This window comes from Episyrphus balteatus, chromosome 1 (genome assembly GCF_945859705.1).
Source record: "Episyrphus balteatus chromosome 1, idEpiBalt1.1, whole genome shotgun sequence".
NCBI lineage: Eukaryota > Metazoa > Arthropoda > Insecta > Diptera > Syrphidae > Episyrphus > Episyrphus balteatus.
In genome coordinates this window covers 33900437-33928243 of record NC_079134.1, presented here as the reverse complement: position 1 = coordinate 33928243, position 27807 = coordinate 33900437, and the positions used below count along the sequence as shown (strand labels likewise).

The 27807-nt window shown below is 32.0% G+C and overlaps 4 protein-coding genes, 2 long non-coding RNA genes and 1 pseudogene across 6 annotated transcripts; 3 read left to right on the top strand and 4 right to left on the bottom strand.

The window, feature by feature from the left end:
• The first annotated feature begins 84 nt into the window (after window positions 1–84).
• Window positions 85–9038, top strand: LOC129905382 (chitin deacetylase 1). Its single transcript, XM_055980859.1, has 6 exons — window positions 85–282; window positions 3757–4005; window positions 4074–4210; window positions 4257–4591; window positions 4654–5176; window positions 8609–9038. Exons 1-6 carry the CDS (start codon window positions 225–227, stop codon window positions 8885–8887), a joined length of 1581 nt encoding a protein of 526 aa, XP_055836834.1. The 5' UTR covers window positions 85–224; the 3' UTR covers window positions 8888–9038.
• Window positions 8927–9629, bottom strand: LOC129905384 (U6 snRNA-associated Sm-like protein LSm7). The gene is made up of 2 exons (XM_055980861.1): window positions 9494–9629; window positions 8927–9436 (listed from the first exon to the last, which is right to left on the bottom strand). The coding sequence occupies exons 1-2, from the start codon at window positions 9509–9511 to the stop codon at window positions 9113–9115; spliced, it is 342 nt and encodes a 113-aa protein (XP_055836836.1). The 5' UTR covers window positions 9512–9629; the 3' UTR covers window positions 8927–9112.
• A 4051-nt stretch (window positions 9630–13680) lies between these two features.
• LOC129905385 (uncharacterized) lies at window positions 13681–15148 on the top strand. Its single transcript, XR_008770609.1, has 4 exons — window positions 13681–13951; window positions 14033–14103; window positions 14155–14707; window positions 14792–15148. It is a non-coding gene; the product is annotated as an uncharacterized LOC129905385 (long non-coding RNA).
• Window positions 15149–15395: 247 nt separating this feature from the next.
• On the bottom strand, window positions 15396–17014 carry LOC129905383 (cytoplasmic dynein 1 intermediate chain-like). The gene is made up of 5 exons (XM_055980860.1): window positions 16677–17014; window positions 16330–16621; window positions 15916–16273; window positions 15697–15857; window positions 15396–15635 (listed from the first exon to the last, which is right to left on the bottom strand). The coding sequence occupies exons 3-5, from the start codon at window positions 16082–16084 to the stop codon at window positions 15534–15536; spliced, it is 432 nt and encodes a 143-aa protein (XP_055836835.1). The 5' UTR covers window positions 16085–16273; window positions 16330–16621; window positions 16677–17014; the 3' UTR covers window positions 15396–15533.
• A 1842-nt stretch (window positions 17015–18856) lies between these two features.
• Window positions 18857–20019, bottom strand: LOC129913409 (uncharacterized; annotated as a pseudogene).
• A 290-nt stretch (window positions 20020–20309) lies between these two features.
• LOC129906483 (uncharacterized) lies at window positions 20310–20977 on the top strand. The gene is made up of 2 exons (XR_008770799.1): window positions 20310–20418; window positions 20474–20977. It is a non-coding gene; the product is annotated as an uncharacterized LOC129906483 (long non-coding RNA).
• A 2955-nt stretch (window positions 20978–23932) lies between these two features.
• LOC129921244 (probable methyltransferase-like protein 15 homolog) lies at window positions 23933–25136 on the bottom strand. The gene has a single exon (XM_056002975.1). It carries the CDS (start codon window positions 25084–25086, stop codon window positions 24004–24006), a length of 1083 nt encoding a protein of 360 aa, XP_055858950.1. The 5' UTR covers window positions 25087–25136; the 3' UTR covers window positions 23933–24003.
• Between the last annotated feature and the right edge of the window lie 2671 nt (window positions 25137–27807).

The window sequence follows — 27807 nt, the reverse complement described above, 5'->3', positions numbered from 1 at the left end:
AGTGATTTTAATTAAAGTTGCTACAAAAAAAAATCAAAAAAAAAAAAAAAAAAAACAGAAAAGAAAAGAAAATTACGGGTATTTCATGTTGAAAAGTTGTCCCACCGTGAAGTATTTTATGCATTTGGGGGAAATTGTCGAAAGTTTTCCAATCTGAAGGTCGAAATACATTCAACCCTGAAATCTGTTCGATTTAAATACATTTTCATTGCATTAATTGGACCATGCAAATGTGGGGTACAGCATTAGTTCTTGTTTTAACCGTTTGTGCTGCTTCAAATGGTAATTTTTTTGTTTTTTTTTTTTTGGACTTTTCTGTCTCACCCCACAGCAAAATACGGTTTCTATTTTTTTGTGATGTGTGAAAGTTTTTTGTGAATTTTCTTTTGATTTTTTGTTTCTTAAAACAAAATTATGTTGTGAATGAATGATAACAATGTCTTTGACAATAAATTAAGTAAACAGATGGCGTTTCAAAAGTTGTTGTAATATCGACATGCTAAAAATGCTTTTTGCCTAAAACAGTAGTTACATAATGCTTGTTTTGTGTTTTTAATTAAAATTGTTTTGTAATGTTGTTCGTCGAGGAATATGTGAATGAGAAACATGAATTATTGTTGTTTTTTTTTCTTTCTTAAGGTGATGATAGGTAACGGTTGGTGCAGTTTATACGGAAAAAGATACAGATTTTAAGTTTTTAAAGAGGCACTCGAACCCGAAGAGGTTATACTTATAAAGCAAACCAGATTAACCAGTAGCGTTGTAATGATGAACAGCTGCTGTCGTAGAGTGATGCATTTTTGATTGATTTGTGACGTGTGTGTTATGTTTTGGACATTCAACTTTGAGTTGCGGTTTAATACATACAATTACAAAGCATGTGTGAAAAACATTATAGGGTCATAGTTTAAAATATTGGTGAAAATGAAAAACTTTAGGGATCGTAGTTTTCCATCTCTCCTGACATTAATTTAGAAGGAGGTGTATTGGAAATGTTGTAGGTCTTAAGGACACATTTAAAGAATGTTTTAACTTTGTAAATTTTTAACTACTGAATGTGTTTATTTTCATTAGTTTTAATAGCATACAATTTTTCAAACTAATTAAAAACAGAATTTAATGAGCAAGTATTTCTTGTTAAATCCACCCAAATCTTGTACATAAATTCAACATCGTTTGTTTTTTTTTTTCTAACAAAAAATCTAGTTACCGGGGCAAATAAACGACTTAAAAATGTTGTAGGTAAAAATATTAGGTTGTCTGTCATGTAAATTATTATTAAAGAACTTGTACTTGAAATAAAAATTATAAACCGGGTTGCAATCACATTAGATAGTGGTTTTGCGATGTTAACTTTCTGCTTTTACTTTAGTAACACAATTGTGTTACTTCTTTAAGCCAGTAATGCTTTGAATCTGTCAAAAAAAAAAACTACCACCGGATCCGGATGTTAATCATAATAATACTGAAATGGTCATTTAAGAAAAACAGACTTTTCAGGTTCCTTAGATCTAAGAGAATTTTGTTCCGTTAAAACTTGAGGAAGTGAGTCTACAATAATTTTAATTGTTTCCTTAGTTTAAATGAGTTTAAATTTTACTGAGGAATCCTGTTAAGACAACTTATACGTTAACAGATTGACGTTTAAGTTTATGAAAATTATACATCAATCGTCTATCTAGTGAATAGAAAACAAATAAAAAATACATTATTTTAACCCTTTCGAACCCAAGCTTTGAAAATCAATATTAAAAAATGTTTTTTCGGTACTATCGGGTCAAATACAACACAACTAAGAAATATGAATAGCAAAAAGTTATTTTCCAAAATAATAAATAGCAAAACTAATGTGTTTTTCTCATGTTACCTGTAAGTAACATGCAATGCCTATGACCACCAAAAAAAGTCGGAGAACTGAGAAAATAACTTTTTATGAACTATAATGTATGCTACTTCTTCTAAGCAAAAAAAAAAAAACAAATCACTTTCGGCATTAACATTTTTTATATCTTTTTTTCAAAATTATGACCATATATAAAAAAAAATTTTTTTGCAAAAAAAAAAATGTGAATTTCAGTCCCTTTCTCAATAAAAAAAAAATTAAAAGTATGATATTTGACTAACTTTTTGTAATAATCCAGTAACTAGGCATTATTATCTTTCAATTAAGCCATCGTAACCTAAAAAATTGTTTAATTTAATATTTTTTACGAGTTTTAAAAAAAAATGATACATGAGAGTAACGCTGGGTCCGAAAGGGTTAAGGAAAGAAGGTGTTAATATTTTTTTTTTATCAGGATCTTATGACTGACCATCATACACATTTTCAATTTGGGTATGTTGGCTCCTAGATCAAATCTGTAGTTCACGTTCACATTATTTCACACGTGCACTCCCGATTAACAATTTTGCTTCTATAAAGCTTTACAGGTGCTATAGTTGCTTCTTTAAAGCTTTAGAGAAGCAAAATTGTTTGTAGGGCTGTGGCGTATACGTGATCTATTTTATTTTTTCTTATGTTTTTTTTTTTAATTAACACATGTTCTATAGTAGGGGAAGAGAAGACGATTGATCGAGTTGACGCAATCTGTACCCCTGTAATGGTTGGTATACGCAGAAGAGCAGACAGGCTGATTTTTTTTAGCGAAAATGCTGTTTTTTGGTACTTGAGTTTTTTGAGAAAAATAAAATATTAGTTTATTTTGGAATTGTTTTGAATATTACATGTGCAAAAGTTTGATAAAAAAAGAGAAAATTTCATTATCTAGAAAATTTGAAGGTACAAGTTCTAAGCGACCGACCTTCAGAATTCTATATAGAAATCCATCTGTACCAAATTTGAAGAAAATCCGCCCATCCGTTTAAGCAGTGAAAATGTGTGCAGTATACAACATGAAGAAAGTGACTTTTTTGGATTTTGAGTAAAATCCTTTTTATGAAAAGATGAACATTTTTTCAGTAGGTTGAGTGGAGGTGGTGGACCTTTTTTACCATACTGTTAGTAGAGAACTGATACATTTCGTTTATATTTTTCCAAGTACAGATCTCCCAAGTTTAAAATGTATGAGTTTTCTGGTAAACTTGTGAATGACTTTATTGTTTATTGTTTTTTTTTTTTTTTTGCATAAAAATAAAACCAACACAAAAATAGAGTACGTATACGCCACAGTGTATGTGGACAACGTGAAAATATTGTACCATATTCATAGACACTAGCAGCTTCTAAGAAAGACTGAAGTTTATCCTATTCCAATAACATTGGAAAAACCCCAGTCTAAGATAAACTGGGGTAAAAAAACAACGTGAACTACAACTTCGACTTAGATGCTAACACACTCTAGTTAAAATTAAATAAATGCTAGTACTCTCCTCAGCTTTTTTTTAAACTTTTCTGATAAATATTCTTTATTTCTTTCTTTAAAATAAGAAAACCTGTACCTACTCCTTCCTATGAATATGAATAATATATTCAAAGTCCATTAACTTCTCTATTAAAGTCTTTAGCTATCTTTGTAATTCAAAATGAAAACAAAAAACACAATACGCTTTGCATTTATATACATATATTTCTTGCTTTCTTCCCTGATTCTTCAAGAAAGTGTGAAAATAATAAATAATCAATCGAAGTCAATCAGTCAAATAGATACCTAGTCAATTATTATCTTTTACTTTACTGCACTTGAAGTCGAAGAGATCACTCAAATCAAACTCTGCTGTGCGAAGATATTAAAAATTAACTATGTTTTCTTTTTCCAGTTGATTGCACTAAAAACGTGACCAAGCGTAGCATACGCGATACAGTCGAATGTCATGAGGATGGACGTTTTTACCGAGACCCCGATAGGCCAGTTCATAAAATCTGGACAAATACAGAATGTTCCAAATATTACTTGTGCCTGGAAAAGGAAGTCTTTGAATTTAAATGCTCCGAAGGTTTATTATTCGATGTGGTTCGACAAATTTGTGATTTTAAACAAAATGTTGATAATTGTGATGTAACTGCTGGTAAGTTTAAATACACAAAAGTGTTTAATTTTACTATTTTAATGTTTGTATACCTACTTGTTTCATAGAGGCTCGTGTACCTAAGCCACTTCTTGCTGATGCCGATTGCCAAGATGATAGCCAACTGGGATGTGCTGATGGAACATGTCTACCAAATGAGTATTTCTGTGATGGATCAGTTGATTGTCCTGATGGATCAGATGAGGTATGGAGCAAAGTCGTTAAGAGATTTTTTTAAGAATCATTTTTAGGGTTGGTGCGACGTTGACAGTGATCCAAACGCTGCTGATGCCTGTGATCCCGCTGCCTGTAAACTACCCGACTGTCATTGCTCCAAAGATGGAACAATTATTCCTGGTCGCTTGGATCCCCACCAAGTTCCCCAAATGATTCTTTTAACTTTCGATGATGCTGTGAACTTTGATAATTGGGAACTTTTCTCGAAAGTAATTTTCACCCAAAATCGCAAAAATCCCAATGGATGTCCAATAAAGGGAACATTCTATGTATCCCATCAATATACTAACTATCAATTTGTACAGAAATTATGGAACGATGATCATGAGATTGCAGTTCACTCTGTAACGTAAGTCATTCAATTTTTCAAACTTAACGAATTTTATTTGAATTTTTTTGTGCTTCTTCAAGTCATCGCGGTCCAGAACTATGGTGGTCCAAAAATGCCACCATTGAGGATTGGTTCGACGAAATGGTTGGACAAGCTAATATCATCAATAAATTTGGTGCCGTTCGCATGGAAGAGATTCGTGGAGTGCGTGTACCATTTTTGCGTGTTGGATGGAATCGACAATTTCTAATGATGAAGGAATTTGGTTTCATATTCGACTCGACGATGGTGGCGCCATTTACCAATCCACCACTTTGGCCTTACACACTTGATTACAAGATGCCACATAGCTGCACTGGAATGAATCAAAATTGCCCTTCGAGAAGTTATCCGGGTATTTGGGAGATGGTAATGAATCAATTGGAAGCTGGTGAATACACCTGTGGCATGGTAGACAGTTGTCCGCCACATTTGAGTGGAGAAGATGTCTATCGTATGTTGACTCATAACTTTAAACGACACTACTTAAGTAATCGAGCTCCGTTTGGGCTATTTTTCCATTCGACATGGTTCAAGAAAATCGACTATCTTGACGCCTTCTTGGTAAGTTAACCTGTCAATTGGGTCCGAATTCAAATTCATTTTTTGAAGTGAAAATAGATGATTTATAATCATATAATCAACATATCAGGATTGTAAAAATTTCAATTTAAAAAAATTAATTTCAAATTTAAAAAAAATATTATTGCAAATAAAAATATTTGCATTAAAAAAAATTATTTATTGCGACTGAAAAATAATTGCATTGAAAATAATTTTTGTATTGCAAATAAAAATATTTTGCACTAAAAAAAATGTTATTGCAAATAAAAAATTTTCTGCATTGAAAAAAAAATAATGCAGTATGGTGCATTAAATGTTTTTTTTTTTTAATACTTTATTGCAACTGAAAAATATTAGCATTGAAAAACAAATATTTATTGCAACTAAAAATATTTTGCATTAAAAAGAAAAATTATTGGAAATAAAAAAATTTGCATTGAAAATAAAATTTTTCTTGCAAATAAAAATAGTTTGCACTAAAAAAAATGTGCAAAATGTGTGTATTAAATATTTTTTTTTATGCCTGTTGAATTTCTTACAAATTTGACTTCTATCTTCAATATTATAGTTGAAATAGTTTATGTATGGTCAAATAGCTAAGATTATTCGACGAGTATTAAAAAAAATATTTAACGCACACATTCAGCATTGATTTTTTTTCTAAATGCAGAAAATAGTTTATTTGCAATAAAATTTTTTTTTAATGCAAAATATTTTTATTTGCAATAAAAATTTTATTTTCAATACAATTTTTTTTTCATTTGAATACATTTTTTTCTATGCAAGATATGTTTAGTTGCAATAAATATTTTTTTTAATGCAAATATTTATCAATTAAACATTTTTTTTAATGCATAATTCTTCAGTTGCAATAAGTTTTTTTTAATGCAAATTTTTTTTATTTGCAATAAATATTTTTTTCTAATTTGTAATGGAATGCAAATGTATTAAAAATAAAATGATTTTTTTACAACCCTGAAACATACATTATGTACATTAGGGCGTTCGCCACAAGAGGGTATATTTTGACTTATTAGACCATTTTTTTAGATATAGCCTAAATGTAAAAATGTTTGATGAGGTGATATTCTATAGTAAACACCCTTTTCAATAAGGTATAAACCATTAGGACTAGGGGTTTAGTAAGGACATGCATGTCTTTTATGGGTTTTTGGGTTTTATTTTATTTTTTATGCTACTCATATGCTTGTTTTAATAAAACATGCTTCTTTTAATAAACCCAAAAAAGACATACATGTCCTGACTAAAACCCTAGTCCTAGAAAAGTGGTTTATACCTTTTTGAAAAGGGTGTTTAATATAGAATAGAACCTCATCAACAAATTTTACATTTAGGCTATATCTAAAAAAAAAGGCCTAATAAGTCAACATAACCTATTTCAAATGAGAAAAAACTTTAACCCCCTTGGGGCGCCATCTAGCGCGAAAATAAAAATTTGAAAAAATTAGGGGATTTATTTTTATTATTTAGAAACAGTTTTGTCCACTTAGGAACTTGATTCGAAAATAACGAACGCCCTAATGTACATAATGTATAAAAATCGTTGATATCTCATTTGATAGGTATAAACATGAAAGTGAGCAATAAGAAGGGATTTTTTTTTAATTCAAAAATTTATTAGGGTAAATAGAAATAAAACGAGATAGCAAAAAATGGCTTTTTTATAAACGGTAAGTTGTAGAGAGTTGATTTTTTTTTAATCAATAGACAATTTTATTGGAAGGATAACTCTCTTAAAAAATCAAGTTATCAAGGGTTTTTAAAAATGAAAACATGTGGTAGACTTTTGACAATGTGGTTATTATAGGTAAGGGAAATTTTTGTTACAGATGCCATTGGAAAGTTAATAAAATAAAAATAGGTGTCCCACACGGATTTTTTTCTTAGGCGTTGCATTTTAAATATGAATTTTTGAAAAGCACCAATTTTTTAGGGGTATTTTTTAGTTGTTTTTTATTTTAATGGATTTTTTTTGAAAGTTTCAAAAATTACAAACTTATAGGAAATATAGGTACCTATTTTTTATTGGCTATGCGCATACATATGTACATTAGGGTGGACCAACAAAATCATTTTTTCATTATTTTAATTTGCTCTACCGATAACTTGTTTTCTCGACAAAAAATAATGCTACCCTAATTTTTTCAGAATTTTTCGATGATGTTTAGGGGTTGCGCGCACCCCTTTATTAAAAAAATAAGCTCTTTTATTTTTTTATTTTTTTAAAGCTTAAATAATTTTTTAATCGAAAAGCTGTTTGAGTAAAAAGTATTGAGTTTCAATAGGTCAACTTGCTTCAATTTTTCTTTAAAAAAAAAAAAAATATTTTTGACTGATTTATTAGAAGTCGAATTAGGAATTAGAAGTCGAAATTACTGATAAATGCTGGCAAAAAAGCCTTAAAACTATGTTTTACTGTTTTTTCTAAAGGTTAAAATTATTTTTATCGTATTCCTCATCAAATTTAGTATAAAAACCGTTCTTTTATATTGCTCAATTCTTCTTAAATTGATAAAAGAAAAAAAAAATTTAAAAAAGATCGTACCAAAACAAGTGGCTCCGTTCAGGCGGGAATGACAATTTTCTAAAAAATGACTTTAAATAATAAAAAAAATATTAAAAAACAATGGCAACACTTACAATTATGAATGATACCTTTTTCAAAAGCTAGAACAGTACACTTCATTCTAATTTTAAAGTTAGGTTATTTCAATCAATGAAGCAAGTAGACCTATTGAAACTCAATACTTTTTACTCAAACAGCTTTTCGATTAAAAAATTATTTAAGCTTTAAAAAAATTAAAAACTAAAAGAGCTTTTTTTTTTTAATAAAGGGGTGCGCGCAACCCCTAAACATCATCGAAAAATTCTGAAAAAATTAGGGTAGCATTATTTTGTGTCGAGAAAACAAGTTATCGGTAGAGCAAATCAAAATAATGAAAAATAATTTTTTTTGGTCCACCCTAATGTATACATGATACATGTTTGAGCAAAAAATTAAATTTTTTAATGATTTTAGATCAAATAATGGGAAAAACAAATAGTGTTTTTTCCCTAATATTTTGGACCGTTTTTTATTTTTACCTTTTTTATTTTAATAGATAGATAAATGAAATTTTAACGTAGATAGATTATAACTAACTATATATATGTACAATTTTACACAATCCAGAGATAAAGTTAAAAATATGTTTTTAACACGTTATATCTTTTGATCTAGAGCACATACAAATTTGATAAAATTTAGCTTTATATCGCATGTAGAAAATATAGCATTTTATTTAATATATCACAGTTTCCTTTGTACTTGCTTGATTTTAATGTTTTAGGGAACAATCAAAATTTTTGAATGTTTCACTTCTAAAACGTGTGAATTGTACACATGGTTTTTTTTTTTGTCTTCTCTTGTAGAAATTCCTCGATGATCTACAAAAGCTTCCTGATGTTTATTTCGTGACAAACCATCAAGCTATTCAATGGATGCGTCATCCAACACCTATCAATCAACTCCATCAATTCGAACCTTGGCATTGCAAGTCAAAGTCTTTGGAACCACAAGAAGTTGTTTGCAACATTCCAAATACTTGCAAACTTCGTAGCAGAGTACTGCAGCAAGACCGTTATTTCTACACGTGCAAAGAATGCCCGCCACAATACCCATGGCTACGAAATGAGTTCGGATTGGACTAAGCAGCCCCTTGGGAAGCCCCAAATAATTAATATACATAATTTCTTTTAATATCTAGATAGATAATTAATTTATTTATTTTCTCATTCTTAATATCTAAGCGAATTACAATATTATTTTAACGTGGCTTTGTATTATTATTTTTTTCGTATCAAATGCTTTTATAAGATTCAAAATAAAAACAAGAAAACCTTCTTTTCTTAGTTTTGTAAATGTCAGTTGTTTTATTATGCATCTTGAGAGATGAATGGATTTGGTATCGATTCCATACCATCTTGAGGACAAATAAGAACCAAAGCAGTCCCCCGGCATACGACCAAACCCAAACTGCGTGTCTCTTCGGCAAGTTTGAAAGGTTCATCGACATCACGAAGATATTCGACTGTGTTGTCGAGAACCAAATTGAGTAGAGCATCGTAGCCTTTAAGAACTCCAGCTGCTTCTCGTCCACCAGCAAATTTGACACGAATCATTTTCTCCAGGTACTTGGATAGATCGAGTATGGATTCCTTGCGACGTTTTTCCTTATTGTCATTACCACCACCTTGGGGCTGTTAAAGATGGTAATAAATTGTTGGTTTAATTGAACTGAAGTGAGAATTGTTTACCTTTCCTTTGTTTTCCATTTTTAATGATTATTTTGTTAGATAAATTTAATGAAAAATTGTTAAGAATTTTGTTGTAAACAAAACGTTTTGTGTTTTCTTTCACCGCTAAAATAAATTTGAGGTTATTTTTTTGTTTGTTTTGACTTTTGACAGTTAGTAGGTGTTCGGAAAATGTCAATGACTTTGGTTTGTGTCCTGAATATGATTAATTCACAATGAAAACTTAAGAATTTGAAAATTTATTTTATAAAAATTATTTATTTTATAAAAATTATTATTATTTATTATATGTATTATTATTTATTCAAGCATATGTGTACTCGGCTATTTTAACGAATAAAGAACCTTGAACCAGTGCTATACCAACTCAACTATATCATAATTTCAAATAAAAGGTCTGTTTGGGTACTGCCTAAAACAGAAATATTTCTACTTTTTTCAACATTTTTAACCCAATTCCTGTTTGGGTACTCTGAAATTGTGCATTTTTTCACAAAAAAGATGGCCGCGAGAGAGAAAAAAATTTCCCCTTCTTGCAAATTTCTGCCCAAAAAATTTCTTCGGAAAAAAAATCTGAAATCTGTCAAAGGTAGTGCTTTCTCTGTTTTTCTTTATTTTTTCTTGTCGCACAACATAAACAAAACAAACTACAAACATGGCGACGTGGCTTTTTTCTTGTTTTTTTTTTATTTATTTCGTTTTAATGGTGTAGTACTCAAAATTAATTAAATATTTTATGAACAAAATAATAAAAAAAGAGTTTCAAAAACAATACAAAGTGTTTTAAATATTTTGCAATTCTTTTTTTTTTCAATTTGTGTTTACATTTAAGCCTGGTACGCAGCTCGCGCTAAAGTTTAGCTCCCATACAAATTATCGAAAAATTTTATCTGAGCTAAAATGGATCCCATACAAATTATCGATAACTTGTATGGGAATTTTATCTCAGCTAAAATTTAGCGCGAGCAGCGTAGGCTTTAAAAAAAAAAAAAAAAAACAAAGTACAAACATGGCGATGTGGCTATGTTTTGTGTTTTTATTTTTATTTATTGTGTTTTAATGGTTAAGTGCTTTATTTTATAAATGATCTATGAAAAAATGAATAAAAATAAAAGTTTGTAAAACAAAACAAAATGTTTTCATATTTTTCGTTTTTTTATTTTTTTTTCAATTGGTGTTTTTGTTTACATTTTTGTTGTTGTAGAAAAAGAAGCAGAACATTTTGTGCCAAAAGCGTTTGGGTACTTTTATACAATTTTTTTTTCTCTGAGAGAATTTTATCCCCACTCCTTAAAATTTGACAGGTTTCATATTTTTGTGCAAAAAGAACCCAAACAGACCTAAAAAAAAAATTGTTTGGTGAAAAAGAGTACAAGCGACTTTTTTTAACCAAAACCTAACTTCACGATTAATTCCTGTTTTCGCTATATCGTAATAGCTAGTTTTCTTTCTATAGCCTGGTACGCTGTTCGAGCTAAATTTTAGCTGAGATAAAAATCCCATACAAGTTATCGATAATTTGTATGGGACTCATTTTAGCTCGGATAAAAATTTTCGATAATTTGTATGGGAGCTAAAATTTAGCGCGAGCTGCGTACCAGGCTTATACGTTTTAGCATTTTTTAGAATTATTTTTCTGAAATCGGTGTTAAAGGTGCATTAGCACTAGTTCAAGGGCCATGTTTAGGAATAAAAAATTTAAATGGACTGTATGCATAATAATTTGTATGGAATCCATTTTAGCTCAGATAGAATTTTTCGATAATTTGTATGGGAGCTAAAATTTAGCGCGAGCTGCGTACCAGAGGTGCGTTCTTTTTCTAACAATAGTCAACTATCGTTGTTATGTCAAAAAATATTGTTGATGTGTCATTGTTAGGAAATGTTGGGTTTTTTACAAATCATTTAGGAACGATTTATTGTTAGATATTGTTAAACTGTCAAACACAAAAAAAATTGTTTTGAAAATATTTTTATTTGCATAATAATTATAACAAAAATAATGTTTTTTAGTCAAAATAAATTCTCTTGCATCATAAAATTGCAAAACTCTGTTTTTATTTTCATTTTATTCCGCTTATTTCCAAAAGAATAAAATCCTTAAGTTGGTTTTGTAAACAAAACATCCACTTTGACACATCAACAATCTCATGAGTGTTCAACTCATATCATGGAGGTGAGTTGGAAATAGTTACGATTTGTAACTATTTGACACTTCAAAACGAGCTTAGGAACGATGTTCATCTGTCAAATAGTTACAAATCGTAACTATTATGTAGTTTAGGAACGACAAAAGTTAACGATAGTTAATAGCCTTTTCACACCAAGCCAAAAACGCGGTTTTTGCGAAAAACCCCAAAAACCTATATGAAAAACACAAGTTTTTCCATACATTTTCATAAACCACAAGTTTTTGATTAAACTCGCCTAATAGCCTGTTTTCACTAGAGCAAATGAGATGATTTCGATCAAATTTGCCAAATGAGGTTCGAAATGAGATAATTTCCCATACAAATTTTAAATTTGAAATGAGATTATTATCATCTCATTTCGACGAAATTAGCTAGGAAATTAAGTCAAATCGCCTGAACGCACATAAAACTTGATTGTGAATAGGTCACAATTGTGGCATTTTACGAAACGTCAATCTAAAAAAAAATATAAAAAAAAATCATAGCGGTAAAATTAAATTTAAATTTGTGTTTTTCGCGTCGGTAGATAATAAATTAAAAAAAAAAAATATATTATCAACCATAAAACTTTGTTTTCCATCATTAGTTTCTACCTCCATTTCATTGTGAAGCAATTAAATGTTAGAGGTAAGTTTTGAATAATAGAAATTTGATGATTGAATAGAATTGACGTGGTTTTTTTTATAGATCTTTGCTAACAAAGCTTGGCGCGACCGAGCAATTAACTAGGAGTCGAGACTATCCAATATCATCCCAAGGATATAACGTGCATGTATTGTTTGCCGACAACAATCCTCAGCTGCAAGTACTGCGCTGAGTATATTATTTCAAAAGCAGTCAAGCTCTTGGCGAGCACAACAATGTACCTACAAATCAACCAAGCTCCAAGCAGTTCAAGCGTTTTCTATGCGTGTTAGATCAACATTTGAAAGCAGGAGAAACCATCATTGCTCTGTTTGGATACTGATTACACCAAGAAGCGTGTGGTCCTCGAAAAACAACAAAATAAAAACCTTAATTTTTTTTTGTCAACCAAATAAAACCTTTTCTTTTGTTTTTATTAATTTTTATTTAATTTCAATTTTATTTTGTAGTCAAAAACTATAAAAAAAAATCGTTGGACCTCCTTCATTATTTCAAAAATGTTGTTTTGATGACATGTGGCTTGCTGCTGCGTTTTCCCATTGGTCATCGTCGTCGTCGAACTGATAAAAGTTATATAACCTTAGCTTCTTTGTGATTGTTCGTAGATTTCAGTTTCTGCCCGATGCGAGAACTATATATGCTAGTTTTAACTTCTTGCACTGTTTTGTTGTGAAATGGTTGTTTTTCTTTCTTTTTTCGTCGTCTGTTTCTGTAGATATGATTTCAAAACAATTCAGCCAGATTGGGGATGAAATCTCTTACTGGCGACGGTTAGTTTCTTCGATGGTGGTTTGGGCTTTGAGTATTTTTTTTTATTTGCAAGGCGTCTTTAATACAATCGTTTTTATTCTGAAAAACAAAGATTTGTATTTATGGCAATTGAATTTTCAATAGATATAATTATTTAACTTACCATTGTTTTCTGGCATTTTGATTTCCAATTTATTTTAATTTTTTTTTTCGTTGAATGTCAACAAATAAGTCTGTCAAATCTAAACTCATACTTCAGTGTTGACACTTCTTGTCAGTCCAAATGAGATAATTTGTAGTGAAAACACTTTTTTGGTAATTTGCTAAATTACCTCATTTGGGGTGTAGTGAAAACAGGCTATAAAACCTGAAAATGAAAACATTCAACTCCAAACGAAATAACCAAACAAACCTTTTGAAGAATTCAGCACAAATTCAGCAGACAAAAAAAAAATGATAGCAGACAAAAAAAAAGAACTGACAGGATAATTAATCAGTTGTTTTACAAATGCAGTTTGTTCATTTTTGCAACTGGTAAGAAATATTTTTGTGTTCATTAACAAAATATTAGGTGTGTTTTTTTGTTTATCTATATAGATTTTGTGCAAAAAAACGACATCGAGATTTTTGAAATGAAAACAATTTACGTGTTAATTACAACAAAAACTTTATCTGTATAGATTTTTGAAAAATCCAGATAATTATCCAGATTTTACTTTCTCTCGATAGAAAACAGTACTGCCAAGGTACATTACACTTATTAAATGTCAGATTCCAATAAACGACAGCTGCAGTTGACAGATATATGACAAAAAAAAATTTAATATTTAAAATTGAATTCAATTAGGAATAACAAACAACACAAATCAATGTAAGTATAAGCATATTTTTTGGAAAAAGATGAAAATTGTACGATAAACTTTGGTTTTTTTTTTTAATTTAATAATTTTAGGATTCACGTGTTTGCAAGAGTGCGATATCTTCCCCAAAATTAAAGAAAAAAACCTGAAAAGGAGATGGAAAGTAAATCAATTTATTCTTACAATGAACTAGCGTATTAATCTTTTTTTCTAGGAATTATTTCACAAAAGAAGAATTCTGTGTACTATGCGCTTGGGTCTTAATCGTGTCGGTACCTTCAACCCTCACAGCCAAAATGTAATGTCAAATGCTCTTGGAATGCGCGCTCGTTTGCGAAAACGTCTATTCTTAGACGATCAACATGAATAAATGATAACAAAGCTCTTGTTGTTAATAAATTGCATCGTTAGAATGCCCACCACAAAAACAGTCTCTTACATTTTTAAAATGATACACGTCATGTATGCGTGCGCTGCGAAGAAAAGCAAATACAAACATACCTCCCGACACATATTCCCCCAGGAAACACTTTTCATCCCAAACAGCAGACAGCAACAAGCAAGACAATCCTAACATTGCATTATGCAGCTCATTCAACACCCAAAAATCCTTCAGCTAACGTTGATGAAAAACCATTTCATAAGAGATCGCTTCACTGCGTTCAAACTTGGACGACATGTGCATGATAAGTGAAGTGTGGAAACAAATGGCATGTTGAAAGTGGTAATTGTTTCAGAGCATCATTTAGCTCCCCAATTGGTTGCAGGTAATATTTTTATTGATTCTCCTTTTTTGGTTCGATATATTCCTTATGTACTCTGCCTGCATTGATGTCGTTTTGTTTCTGTAGGACATGTCTTCTACAAATGGGTCTAAAGCCCCCATCGAGCTCCCGAGAAAATCTGCATGAATCTTCTTCGCAATTGCTTTCCCCTCCTAAACAGTTATGCAGAGGGAGGAATTAAGGCAAAACACATGGATTCCCAACCCAACTTAACCAACCCTACAACTGGACATCCGGGTCTGAACAACTCGAGTACGGCAGACTTTTTAAACTAAGTTTATCCATGTATTATATTTGTTTATATTTTATAACTTTGTCATTATTATTTAACGTTAGACCCCCTTTGTGCCATCAAAATTTTAAATGTATCTTAGAAATAAGTTATTTTATTATTAAATTGCAAATTGCAAAATTAAAACGTAATCCGTTTTGCTTTTTCTCATTAAGATTTATCTGACAAGTTTCCAATCCGATATGAAAATTAAATGAACAAATTTGTGCGCGCCTCACTGCATAATCTCGGAACTGCACTTTTACATCAGACTTACAAAATGTTTCCATAAAAAATTCAACACATAACTTTGTATTAGTTTTTAGAAATAAAAAACATACTCAAAGAAAGAATTACTCAGCTTTTGACAAAATTTACCTATATATTTATTTAACATTTTTGTTTCATGTTTTTTTTTTTTTTCATAAGTAGGTACCTACTCAGTAAATACTCTTTTACTAATTTTCATTATCATACATACACAAAACAAAAAAAAAAACAATCACCGATGCCGAGGGCACTTCGGTATTCCATAAATCAAGGCGACCACTGCCGTCGACAGAAGCGAACAAGGCGGGATGAATTGGAGACCATAACATAATTTGAATTTTCTTCAAATGAATATAATGGTTTAGTGTCCTACAAGTAAATACAAAAAATGTAATACATATTGGTCGTTATAGTAGATATTAAATTTCACCTTAAGACTCCATAACTTTATTGTCCAATCAATGGACGATGTAAGAAACAAATCACCAAAATCTGTTGTAGATTGATTTGGATGAGTTGATATTCCCGTCACTGGACCCAAATGTTTCTCATAGACTTCAGACACACCCGAACGTATTCCATGTCGATAAGCTTGAGTAGAAACAACAATTTATTTATAAGCAAATGAAAAATCACAACAAACTTTTACCATAATAAACATTGCCATCTTCACTACCCATAACCAGATTGTTAATCTCATTCGATGGAAAGGACATGCAACTGATAGCAATTGGGTTCGATTGCCGTGGCTGCAATTCCAGTGTATCTCCATGAGCAAAGCTTGCCATCGGATGAGATCGATAACACATTGTCTGCATTCTGTGTGCCAACCATTTGCAAACAATACACTGGATGCGTATGTGCAGTTGCACTTAGAGGTGCTCTGCTGGTTTAGCAAAGCATGTTGACATAACGGCACTTTGACAATGGAATACATCTTCGGGTGTTTGTTTTTTATATTTTGTGTTCCAGACCATTACAACACCATCTGGTTCATTGTGACTCTCCTTAAAAAATTTAGTGGGTTTTAGATAGAATCGTAGAAAAAAATACAAATGCAAACCTCATGATTGTGATATGAAACAACAACCAGTTCAGGAAAATGTGTTGGCCAATCCATTGAAGTGACGCATCGATTCTTAGACCATCGGTCTTCGTGGAAATCTCGATTCAATGACAACCTAGCATGTGTCCTCTCATCGTTTGACTCCTATCACCACCTCCAATGTATTCGGTGTAGATGTCGACATTCTCAGATAGAGCCCTTTCGAAGACACGTCCAGCGGGTAAAACAAACCTTTGAAAGTCCGCCGACAAGATGATCATCTGTTTTTGTTCTTCCGATAGTTCCTTAACTGAAAGCACAAATGTTAAATTAATGTAAAGAGAGGAGAGAAAAAATTCACTTACTTTATTTTTCTCTTCAGGTTCTTTTTTGTGTTCAAGTGGTGTTATGGCTGATGCAACTTCCTTCATAGTGGGCAAACCATGTGGTAGAATTCCTGGTGGTAGTTTGGAATGGAACCCATTGTCGATGTGTGGCAGCGATCTCTGTTCGTCATCTCCTTGGGCATCATAAGTAAGCATAGGTAAAACAGGAACAATTCTACGATTTTTTTTGTTTGTTTTTTTTTTTCTCTCATTTTGTTTAGAGCTTTGTTTTATTAAATTTTAATTTTTTAAATAAAAAAGCAAAAGCAAACTTTTTGACAGACAGTTGTCAAAGTAAATGTTCAGTGCTGCCAAATTTTAACACGGATTCCAAAAATCTCGATGTCGTTTTTTTGCACAAAATCTATATAGATAAACAAAAAAACACACCTATTATTTATAATTAATCAAATTTTTTTTTCATTAATTATAGAAAATGGCAGACCAAAAAAACCAAAAAAAAAATGTCCAAACGGTCTTCTGGGGAGTTGAGTTTTTCTATTTCATCAAAAACCTCTTCTCATCTTTACTAATTTAGCTATCTGGATGCTACTTAGAAGTCGTTTTTTTTCCTTGTATTTCGTGTCTCAAAGAGGAAGAAGCTTTGCAAAACTTTTATATATTCCTTTGTTTTTTGTTGATGAATTAAAATTATTTATTTAAATTGTCCGAGTTCCTTTTATTTGATCAATTTTGTGAGCTCAAACTGATTTAGCCTTTTCACACCAAGCCAAAAACGCGGTTTTTGTGAAAAAACCCAAAAACCTATATCAAAAACACAAGTTTTTCCATACATTTTTCATAAACCACAAGTTTTCGTAAAACACAAGTTTTTGATTAAACTCGCCAAAAACCTGAAAATGAAAACATTCAACTCCAAACGAAATAACCAAACAAACCTTTTGAAGAATTCAGCAGAAATTCAGCAGACAAAAAAAAAACTGACAGCAGACAAAAAAAAAAAAAAAGAACTGACAGGCAAAAATAACAGTTGTTTTACAGTTGCAGTTTGTAAGAAATATTTTTGTATTCATTAACAAAATATTCTTTATAATTAATCAAATTTCTTTTCTTTTTAATTATAGAAAATGGCTGAGCAGAAAAAAAAACATAAAAAAAAGATGTGGGGAACTGATGACGAAGAGTTCCTGTTGGAACTTTGGGCTGCCTCTGAGCCACAGCTCAGAGGCAGTTGAAAAAACGGACATATATACAAGGAAATGTCCAAAGAATTTGAGGGGCGGCCAATGTCTTATTCTCCGGAGGAAATAAAAATGAAACTCCATAATTTAACGACCAAATACAAGTAGGAACAAATTCATTATTTTCTCGATATATCTATGTACATACAAAATTGTTTGTTAATCTTTAATTTCCAGGAAGGAAAAACAAATCATTGGTCCATCCGGAGGTTCCCCATCCGAATGGGCTTTATACAATAAAGTACACAGCATTCTTGGAGGACACCGGATACACAATTTAGAGTTTGTTGTGGAAGACAGTCGTCCTTCAGGTAAAATTATAATTTTAACAAAATTCATGTATGTAAATACATTACACACTCTATTTTATATTCTTTCAGAGTCCATTTCCAATTCAGGTGGGTCTACGGCTGCAGTTTCATCATTAGATATCACGGTGATAGAGGACCATGAGTATTCAGAATGCTCCAACAAAGAAAACCCATTATCTCCATCGCCTGATGAGGGTGCATCCACATCTAAAGCAAAAAAAAGAAAAATATGTGGTGAAAAACTAAAGGCTATTGATGAAGAGCTTCTAAAACACAGTAAAGAGGAATCACAAAAATCATTAAGAATTGAAGAAGAAAAACTTGCATGCTTTAAAGAGTTTGTTGCTGATGCAAAAAAGTTCAATGCATCTGTACTTGACATTTTACGAAAAAATAAATAATTATAGTAACTAAAAATAATGGTTTCATAATCTTTGATTGTGTTAGTTTGAATTGAATGTGGTTTTCAGGATTTGTTTTCAGGATTTAAATAAGAATTAAGAAAGACATTGTGGAAGTGAGTGAAGATATACCTACACATGTTTGAGGCGAAAAATAACTATGAGTATTGTTACCTAAATGCATGGTGATAGCGTTTCTTATAATTGAAGGCGTTGGTAGAAAGTCATCTCTTTGGGTAATATTTTCAGGTTGTTCTCTCACTAGAGTATTCTTTAACATATGAATTTTCAAAAATTTGAGAATCATTGCAGCGGCCCGGACTTCCAACGTTTATGTAAAGGAATCTATAGCTATAATGAGATCTATTAAAAAAAATCGCAACCATTGTGTACAATCATTCTAACCGATAATCAACTATAGCCAATAAAACCATCGAGTACCATCCTTTATAATTATAATAATCGACAGCATCTTGTGAAGGGGGTTGAATCTCTATATGACAACCATCTGGAAAAACAATAGTGTTAATAAATAATTGAGTAGGTACATACAAAACATGTTTTTCTTTACCTATAGCTCCAAAACATTGGGGGAAACCAAGCTTTTGAAAGCCATCTACATTTTCTTTTATAATGTCTGAAGTGAGTGGATAAGCACATAGATATTTAGGGTGAAGGACACGCCAGGCTTCTTTACAAAAAGTTTTTAAGATAATATAAACTGTCGATATGCCTACACCAAAAAGAGCCGAAATGGTTCTATACTCCGCAGATGAGCCAAGAGTATAGATAGCTATGGCTACTCATTTTCTCAGTGGAATAGACTTCCTGTAACGTGTGTCGTGCTTCTCTAAGTTTCTGACTTCATTGCATAGAACTTCGAAGGTATCCCGAGACATTCTAAAGTGTTGCTTAAAATGTTCATTATTGTTTTGCATAACTTCTTCTTCCCAGAATGTGCTGGTACGTATCTGCATAATATATTTATGTTTATCAATATTTGTTTCGTATTTTTTAATTACAAAAAGCTAACCTTTGTCCAAATGGTCCTCTGGGAGTTGAGTTTTTCTATTTCATCAAAAATCTCTTTTCTCATCTTTACTAATTTAGCTATCTGGATGCTTCGAAGTCGTTTTTTCCTTGTATTTGGTGTCTCAAAGAGGAAGAAGCTTTGTAAAACTTTTATATATTCCTCTGTTTTTTGTTTATGAATTAAAATTATATTTAAATTGTCAGAGTTCATTTTATTTGATCAATTTTGTGAGCTCAAGCTGATTTAAACAATAAAAATTAAATCCCATCGAAAACTTGACATTTGTATGTCAAAATATTTTAAACGTCAAACAAAAACCTGTAAACTTGTGGTGTGAACGCTTTTCAGGTTTTTGAAAACTTTTTACCATAAACCGCGTTTTTGGGTTTGGTGTGAAAAGGCTTAAGCAACAAAAATTAAATCCCATCGAAAACTTGACATTTGGATGTGAAAATATTTTAAACGTCAAACTAAAACCTGTAAACTTGTAGTGTGAACGCTTTTCAGGTTTTTGAAAACTTTTTGTCATAAACCGCGCTTTTGGGTTTGGTGTGAAAAGGCTATAACAATAGTTAACTATTGTTAGAAAAAGAACGCACCTCAGGCTTTAAAAAAAAATTGACAATTACCATTGTGAATATATTTATTTTGTGTGTGTGTTTCCACCTTAGTGTATTTAAATTCAAAAAAACAAACAGAACAAAGAAAAACGACGCTGTCAAATTAAAAAAAAATAAATAAACAAATTTTTGAAATGGCTGAAATAAACAACAGGTAGTTTTAAGAATATTTAATTTAAAAAATTATTAAACATAAAATAATGATCTAGGAAAAGAAAACTTTCATCAGAAGATTGTCAAGAAAATGCCAGCAAAAAGAAAACGCTTAATGAAAATGATCCTGTTACAAATGCTGATGTGGTAAGTTATTTTTTGTTGTTTTCATTTTATCAAAAGCAGATATTTAATTTATAAATAAAACATTAAGAACCCAGATTTGGATACAACACCTACAACAATAAATAAATCCGAAAATATCCAAACAATACCCAAGTCAGCCATTCAATCTTTTTCACGATTAATTCCTCGAAATGTTGTCGGTACGATTGGGAGAAAAACATCATTATTCACAAGACGCACTTTACGTTCAAGACGAAGCTCTTTACAAACCTATAATCAAAGTAATAACTGGGACACGATGTCTCCCTTGGAAGACGAAGACAACAACTCACAAGGAGATGCAACCCAGAAGCGAAATCAAACCCTCCACAAGTATTATACACTTAAACTAAGAAAACTCAAGGAAAAGTTCAAAACAAAGCGACAAATAATAATAAATATCTTTATTGCATTACACTCTGACCACTCACCACTACCTGGTAGTAGCCAATGGACGTATCTGGAACTCCAGACCATTGCCAAGACAAGGTAATACTGTGAGGTATTTCAACGTTGGACGACTAGGTACAATCGCAGGATAAAGTATTGAGAACATTGTCAATAAACCAAAATGGGTGCCGCCTCTGAAGTGCTAGATTTCTAAAGTTCATTAACACGATACCCCTGGTTTTGTAATGAATTGCGACAGGCACACGCAACTAAACAGAAAGCATACAATACGGCGTTGCAGAGAAGGGCCGGAGCTGTCTATGAGCTCCTACAAAGAGGAAATACAGAGATGCTATAGCAGGAGTGAGGTCGGAAATTTAAGAAGAATGTAAAAAGAACAGTTGTACAAACGTGGGTCAGCCTCGGTTCAGGTATTTAACTCTTCGGTTTCGGCGGATATTTTGAACCAATGCTAGACTGTACCTTTAACACTGTTTTCAGAAGATACAAGTTGCTGAACCACGGATTAAATATTTGTACAACAGGCCCTAAACCCAGGACTGAAGCAAAGACGATCAAGGAAACATCGTGATAGAATCATAAGTGGTGCTGGGAAATTGAGGAAATCACTTCTGCAATCTCTATAATGACGATGACAAAACGAACTACCCCCAAAGGCCAGATTGCACCATTCAATAGGCCCTATTCTAAATGAAAGAGAGAAGGAGAGAGAAGGACTCCCAATCAAAATGTTTAGGGAAATTTTGCGTCTGTTTTTCTTTTTTATCATTAGATGTGTTTTATTTTCCTCATGATCTAGATCAGATCATTGTGTTTATTTGCGAAACAATAACAAAACAAAATCCTGCTTTTAAAAACAATGATGTGGTCTGGATCACGACGAAAATAATACACAGCTATTATTAAAAACAAAGGAACAAAAAAAGAATGATATTCTTGAAATTTTTCTATTCGGAGCCCTTCTCCCGAACACATTTCCCCGAGAGTTTTCATTCAGAATCAGGCTGAATGTCGACGATGAAGGCTAACAATTCCGTGCGAAACTTGAGTTTAATAAAACTGGATTTGACGCCATTGCTGCCAATGCATTGTCCCTCCGATATTTAATGAAGGAGACCCACTGAACTGCGGCGACTACTGAGGAATCAGTCTCCTCAACAATGTTCATAAGATCCATAATTTGTGAGCGTCTGAAGCTATTCGTAAAGAATCTGATAGGTTCTTATCAGAATAGTTTTAGACCAGAAAAGTCTACCATCAATCAAATATTTACACTACGGAAGATCTGGGAAAAAACCCAGGGAAAACAAATCGATACCCATAATCGATTTCAAGGCCCAGCTAGTCCACCCGTGCAGGATGACGATGGAAAATGTAAGCTGATCCGTCAGGATCGACAAAAACCTTACCGATATCTTTGATGTCAAAAAAAAAGCTTTAAACAAGGCGACGCGCTATCATGCGACTTCGTTAACATAAAAGAATAATACAGAACTCTTAACGTCAACACCAGAGAAACCATCATTCAAGTCTTTCCAGCTGCTTGCATATGCCGACGCTAAACACTGACGTATTGGACAAAACGTCACAATTGACAGCCATAACTTCGAGGTATTAAACGATTTCGTTTACCTAGGTTCTGTGATAAACACAGAGAACAGCAACAACACCAGCGCCAAATTCAAATGGTGGATTACTCTTGCCAACCGCTGCGCTGCTTCTTTGGTATGAAAAGATAATTGACCAGCGAGAAAAATTCTTGGGCGATTTTTGGTGATTGGAGAAGAAGAAACAACAATGAATTGTATGTAGGGGTTGTAAAATAGGGTGTGTCAAAATGCTAAAGTATGGAATTTTCAAATGTAATAGCTTTTAAAAGTTGCATTACTTATCAAAAATAAATCCTGCGTTTACAATTTTCATTTTAATTAATATCGCTCGCTCAAAATATAGGAAGAAATCGAAGAAATTTGAATTTTTAGAGATTTTTAAAATATATGTTTTTTTTTTAATTGCGCCGTTTGAATGCAAAAACAAGTATATTAAATATATATATCCTTATAAGAAAAAACTTTAAAGCTTATATTTGTAGGAATTAAACACTTAGTAAAGAAGCTGCGAAATAATATGCGAAGAAAAAAAATCATTTTTTCATATAAAATCGTTTTTTCCTAACAACTTCAACTGATTTAAGCGAGCCAAAGACTAACGATATTATAATTTTTTTTTACATATTATTAAACCTTAGACCCTAATAAAACTTTTGACCACTATTACATTGCAAAATTACGGTACTTTTTTTCGGCCATACAAAAGTGACACACCCTATTGTACAAGGTCACTAACCTTTAACCTAGCAATGAGAGTAAAGGTGCATCGACTGAAATGGCTAGGTCATAGGAAGGGTATGGATATCAATGCTCCGGCCCGGAAAGTTTTTTACTCCAACCCACAGGGACGGTGCCTCAATCAACTTGGCGTTCGAAACTGGCTTAAGAGAGTTGTAAGTTGAGGCCCAAATCCACAATGGATTGTAACGCCGCTGGTTACCTTAACTAAATAAATAATTTTCAATTTCGCAGGTCGAACATCGTACTGCAGAACAAAATGCACAACGAACTAGTCATAAGCCTCAATTTATTGAAAGTCCACCGAAGGCGAATTAGCTCGTTGGTGGTGGATGTGAGCCAATTTTGGCCATTCTCTTATATCATATTTTTTGGTGAAAATTGCACAACTATGAGCTTTTATGGTCGACGACTATCAAAAATATTACAATTATCATTTCTTATAGTTGCAACAAGATTATTTAATAAATAATAAAAAGTCCCATTGAGTTTGTTTAATTTTATTTATTTGCTAACTAAACTATTTACATGCATAATGTCTATTTTTGGTTATATTAACAGCTTTAGTCAAAATTTTATTAGGCAACAATGTTTCTTTTTGCCCCCCCCAAATTTCACCACTGGATACCATGTTACCCCAAATCTTGGACAAGTGCCTTTGGCTAGTTAATTTTTTCAACAGCTCTCAACTTAGCTGAACGACTTCTGGCATTTTCTGAAACTTCCTTCTCCGAGGAAACAATCACATGTTTATGCAATTGTTTCCAAGTTTTCTCTGCCAACGATTCCATTACATCTTGGTCATGAACCATGTCATGTCCACTGTACTTGAGAGGAACTGGATTGGCCATACCTTCAATGATATTGCCATTAATGTGTCTCTTCACAATAGTATCTTCCAACGAATGGAAAGTGATGATAACAAGTCTACCCCCTTTCTTCAAATACCGCTGAGCTAGAATCATTCCATAGTTGATTTCATTCAACTCGTTATTAAGGAATATTCGAATAGCTTGAAATGTAAGCGTTGCCACATGGGAACGTCTTTGTAACTTATTCACTCGGTAAGTTTGTGATACGCTCGATGCAACTAAATCGGCGAGTTGCTTTGTCGTTTCAGTTTTACCAATTGTCGATCTCGATTCGACAATTGTACGGGCAATTCTCTTGGCTGCCTTTTCGCCTCCGTACACTCGAAGAATCTTAGCTAAATCGGGTTCGTCGATTTTGGCTAAAAACTCGGCGGCAGTTATTTGTTCGTGACCCATTCGCATATCTAAAAAGGCATTCTTTGAGTGTGAAAAACCACGTTCCGATTCGTCGAATTGCATCGACGAAACACCCAAATCGAATACAATTCCATCAAAAGTACCTTGCTTAACATTTCGTTCTTTTAGAAGCTGTGGCAGGTCAGAAAACTTGCCGAGCAAAGGAATTATTTGACCGGCGGGATATTCGGCAGCTAATTGTTTAGAGTGTTCATGAGCAATTGGATCACGATCTAAAGCATAGATTGTTGCATCTGGTGCTTTTTGTAAAATACCACGACTATGGCCACCTGCACCAAAAGTCATATCAATAAATACCTTGGATGGTCCGGCATCAAGGTAGTTTATGGTTTCTTCGAAGAGAACTGGGATATGGGGTCGATTGTCAGTTGCAGCTGCATTGGAGTATGGCAAAAATAATTTTGTTAAAATATTTAAATTTGATTTTTTTAATAATAATTTATTTCTAGTGAGCATTTTTTGTTTTTATTTTTATTTTTTTAAGGTTTGGTTTTATCCGAGATGGGATGATTTTTTGACAGTTCAAATTTATCCGAAAAACGTCACAATAAAGAACAGTGCTGTCTTCATTGAAAAGAAAAGTACTTGCAGTAAACCATGCTTAGTCTGCTTTTACATGAAGACGCAAGATTCAATGAAGAGTAAAGCCTGGTACGCTGCTCGCGCTAAATTTTAGCTGAGATAAAATTCCCATACAAGTTATCGATAACTTGTATGGGATCCATTTTATCTCGGCTAAAAATTTTCGATAATTTGTATGGGAGCTAAAATTTAGCGCGAGCAGCGTACCAGGCTTAAGGGAGAAAGAAAGTTCGAAAAAGAGGGATGGAAGATTTTTTACCCTGTGAGTCTCCGGTCGAAAATTTTGAGACTCACTTTGACGTTTCTCTTTGATCTTGTTCTTTTTTTTTGCTGTTTTGCTTTAATTGATTTCGTCGGTGGCAGAGTGCGCTTCGTCGGATGTATACTATTTGGGTGTATAGTAACTTTTATAAATTTATTTAAATGTTTTCGTTGCACATAGAGTCCCCTGATGTTGTTTTTTGTATATTTTGGTGCTTTTTTTCAAATAAAAATATATACGAAAACGAGAACAAGATAAAATAAAAAAAAAATAGCTGTCAAATTTGCGTCTTATAAAAATTACTACGTGTAGAAGCGCGCGACGCACCGAAGGGAAAATCAAAAGGAAATTCGAAGATAATTTCTGCGCCTTGCGTCTTCATGTAGAAGCAGACTTAGCAAACTTAGTGGTACAAACTTGTGAGTGTTTCTTTATTTTTCTATTTTCATTAATAAGATGGAGAAATAAAAACAATTACGGCCATATTATTCACTCTGTATTTAGTTTAGATTTAAGTTAATTTTAAAATCCAATCCATTAAATCTGAATTTCATAAATCCAAGGATTTAATTTTTTGGTCAAATTATTCACTGAAAAACAATTATGTGTTTATTCAATAAACTTTGTATAATTTGCATTTATCTTTATTTTTCCTTCACAAAATACGTGAAAAAACAACTGAACACTGTGAAAATTAGTTTTACATCTGGATTTATAAAGTTAAACAGACCTCCAGAGAGCAGTTTAAATTTGTTTGGATTTAACGAGATTGGATTTAAAAAATTGGATTTAAAAAATTGGATTTAAGATTGGATTTAAGTAGTGAATATTATGGAATTGGATTTATTTTTGACATTTGACATTGTTTACATCCAGATGTATTTTTTAAACTAGTGAATAATATGGCCGTTAAGCCTGAACTACATCAAAACACAAAGTCAAAAAAGTACAAAAAAGTAAACACGATGTTTTTTCTTCTTCCCCCTAGTAGCTTGTTTGTATATCTCTCTTTCATTTAAAAAAAGTATTCGATTCAAAAAGCTTGAACAAGACCAAGCTTTCAATTTTCACAAAGTTTTAAAAACATATACACTCAAACAATATTTTATATCCTTTCCGTAAGGTAGCTCTTCGATCACATAGTTCCTGTCATTTTGCGAAAAAAAAGCTCTTTTGACAAACAATTGAAATTTCAAATACAGTCGATTCCCTATAAGTCGTACTTCATTTAGGTCAAATTTTCCTCTAACTCAAATTTTTTAACCGTTTTTAATGAAACCGCTTGCAACAAAAAGATTAAATAGATTCCTCTTAGTCGGATTTCCCTCTAACTCGAACCAATTTTCGTGTCTTGTGACAATTCGACTTAGATGGAGTTGACTGTAATTTGTTTATTTTTCAATTTTTTTTTTATTTGAAATTTCAAAACTTCAAAAACAAAAGAGCTTAATTAATTTTTCCAATAGATGTCAGGTAAATATACATGGGATTTTTATATTTTGATCTTTTTTTACTTTTTTGTACTTTTTTGACTTTGTGTTTTGATGTAGTTCAGGCTTTAGAATCAAAACTTTTGTATTAATTAATTATTTTTCCCACAATTTGTATTTATTTATGAGCGAAAATTGCTTCAGGGCGCATTTTAATTTTTACTTTTGTTGAAAAACTGACAGCTTCTTACTAACACCTGCATATAACTACGTATGTGTGAAAGAATATTCCCTAAATTCCAGGTCTGACTTGGAATAAAAAGAAATGCATTCCAAATATTCCTGAATCGATAAAGAAACAATATACTTGGTTTGACGGTTAATTATTTAAATATTATGTCGTTTTCGATTGGTTTCACTGAAGGGTTCACTCATTATTAAATCGAATGGACCATGTCAATTCACTCATTCTGAAATCGAATGAAACAGACCGAGCCGTTTTCTTCACCAAAAGTTGAAGTCAACTTGAGGATTTTTATTCTCAACTTGTGATTTTGTTTTTCTTCACACAAAGTTGACAGTTTCAACTTTTGATTCTCAACTCTCGAGTTGGTCAACTTCTTGTTTGCTCAACTTCCGAAAATAGTACCTAGAAGTTGAGGGAGCAAACTTGAGAGTTTTCTGTGAAATGTCATATTTTTTTCTTTTTTTTGTATGCTAAATCTTGGCAAAAACTCTTTTATTTCTGTTTTCATGGAAAAATTGAGAATTTAACTTATGGAAACATATTTTCCAATCGCAGAATATTATAATTCATTAAAAAAAACATTTTCCACCGATTTTTTTTACATCCCGTCAACATCGCTCTTGCGCACACACACACACACTATTACACAAAAAAAA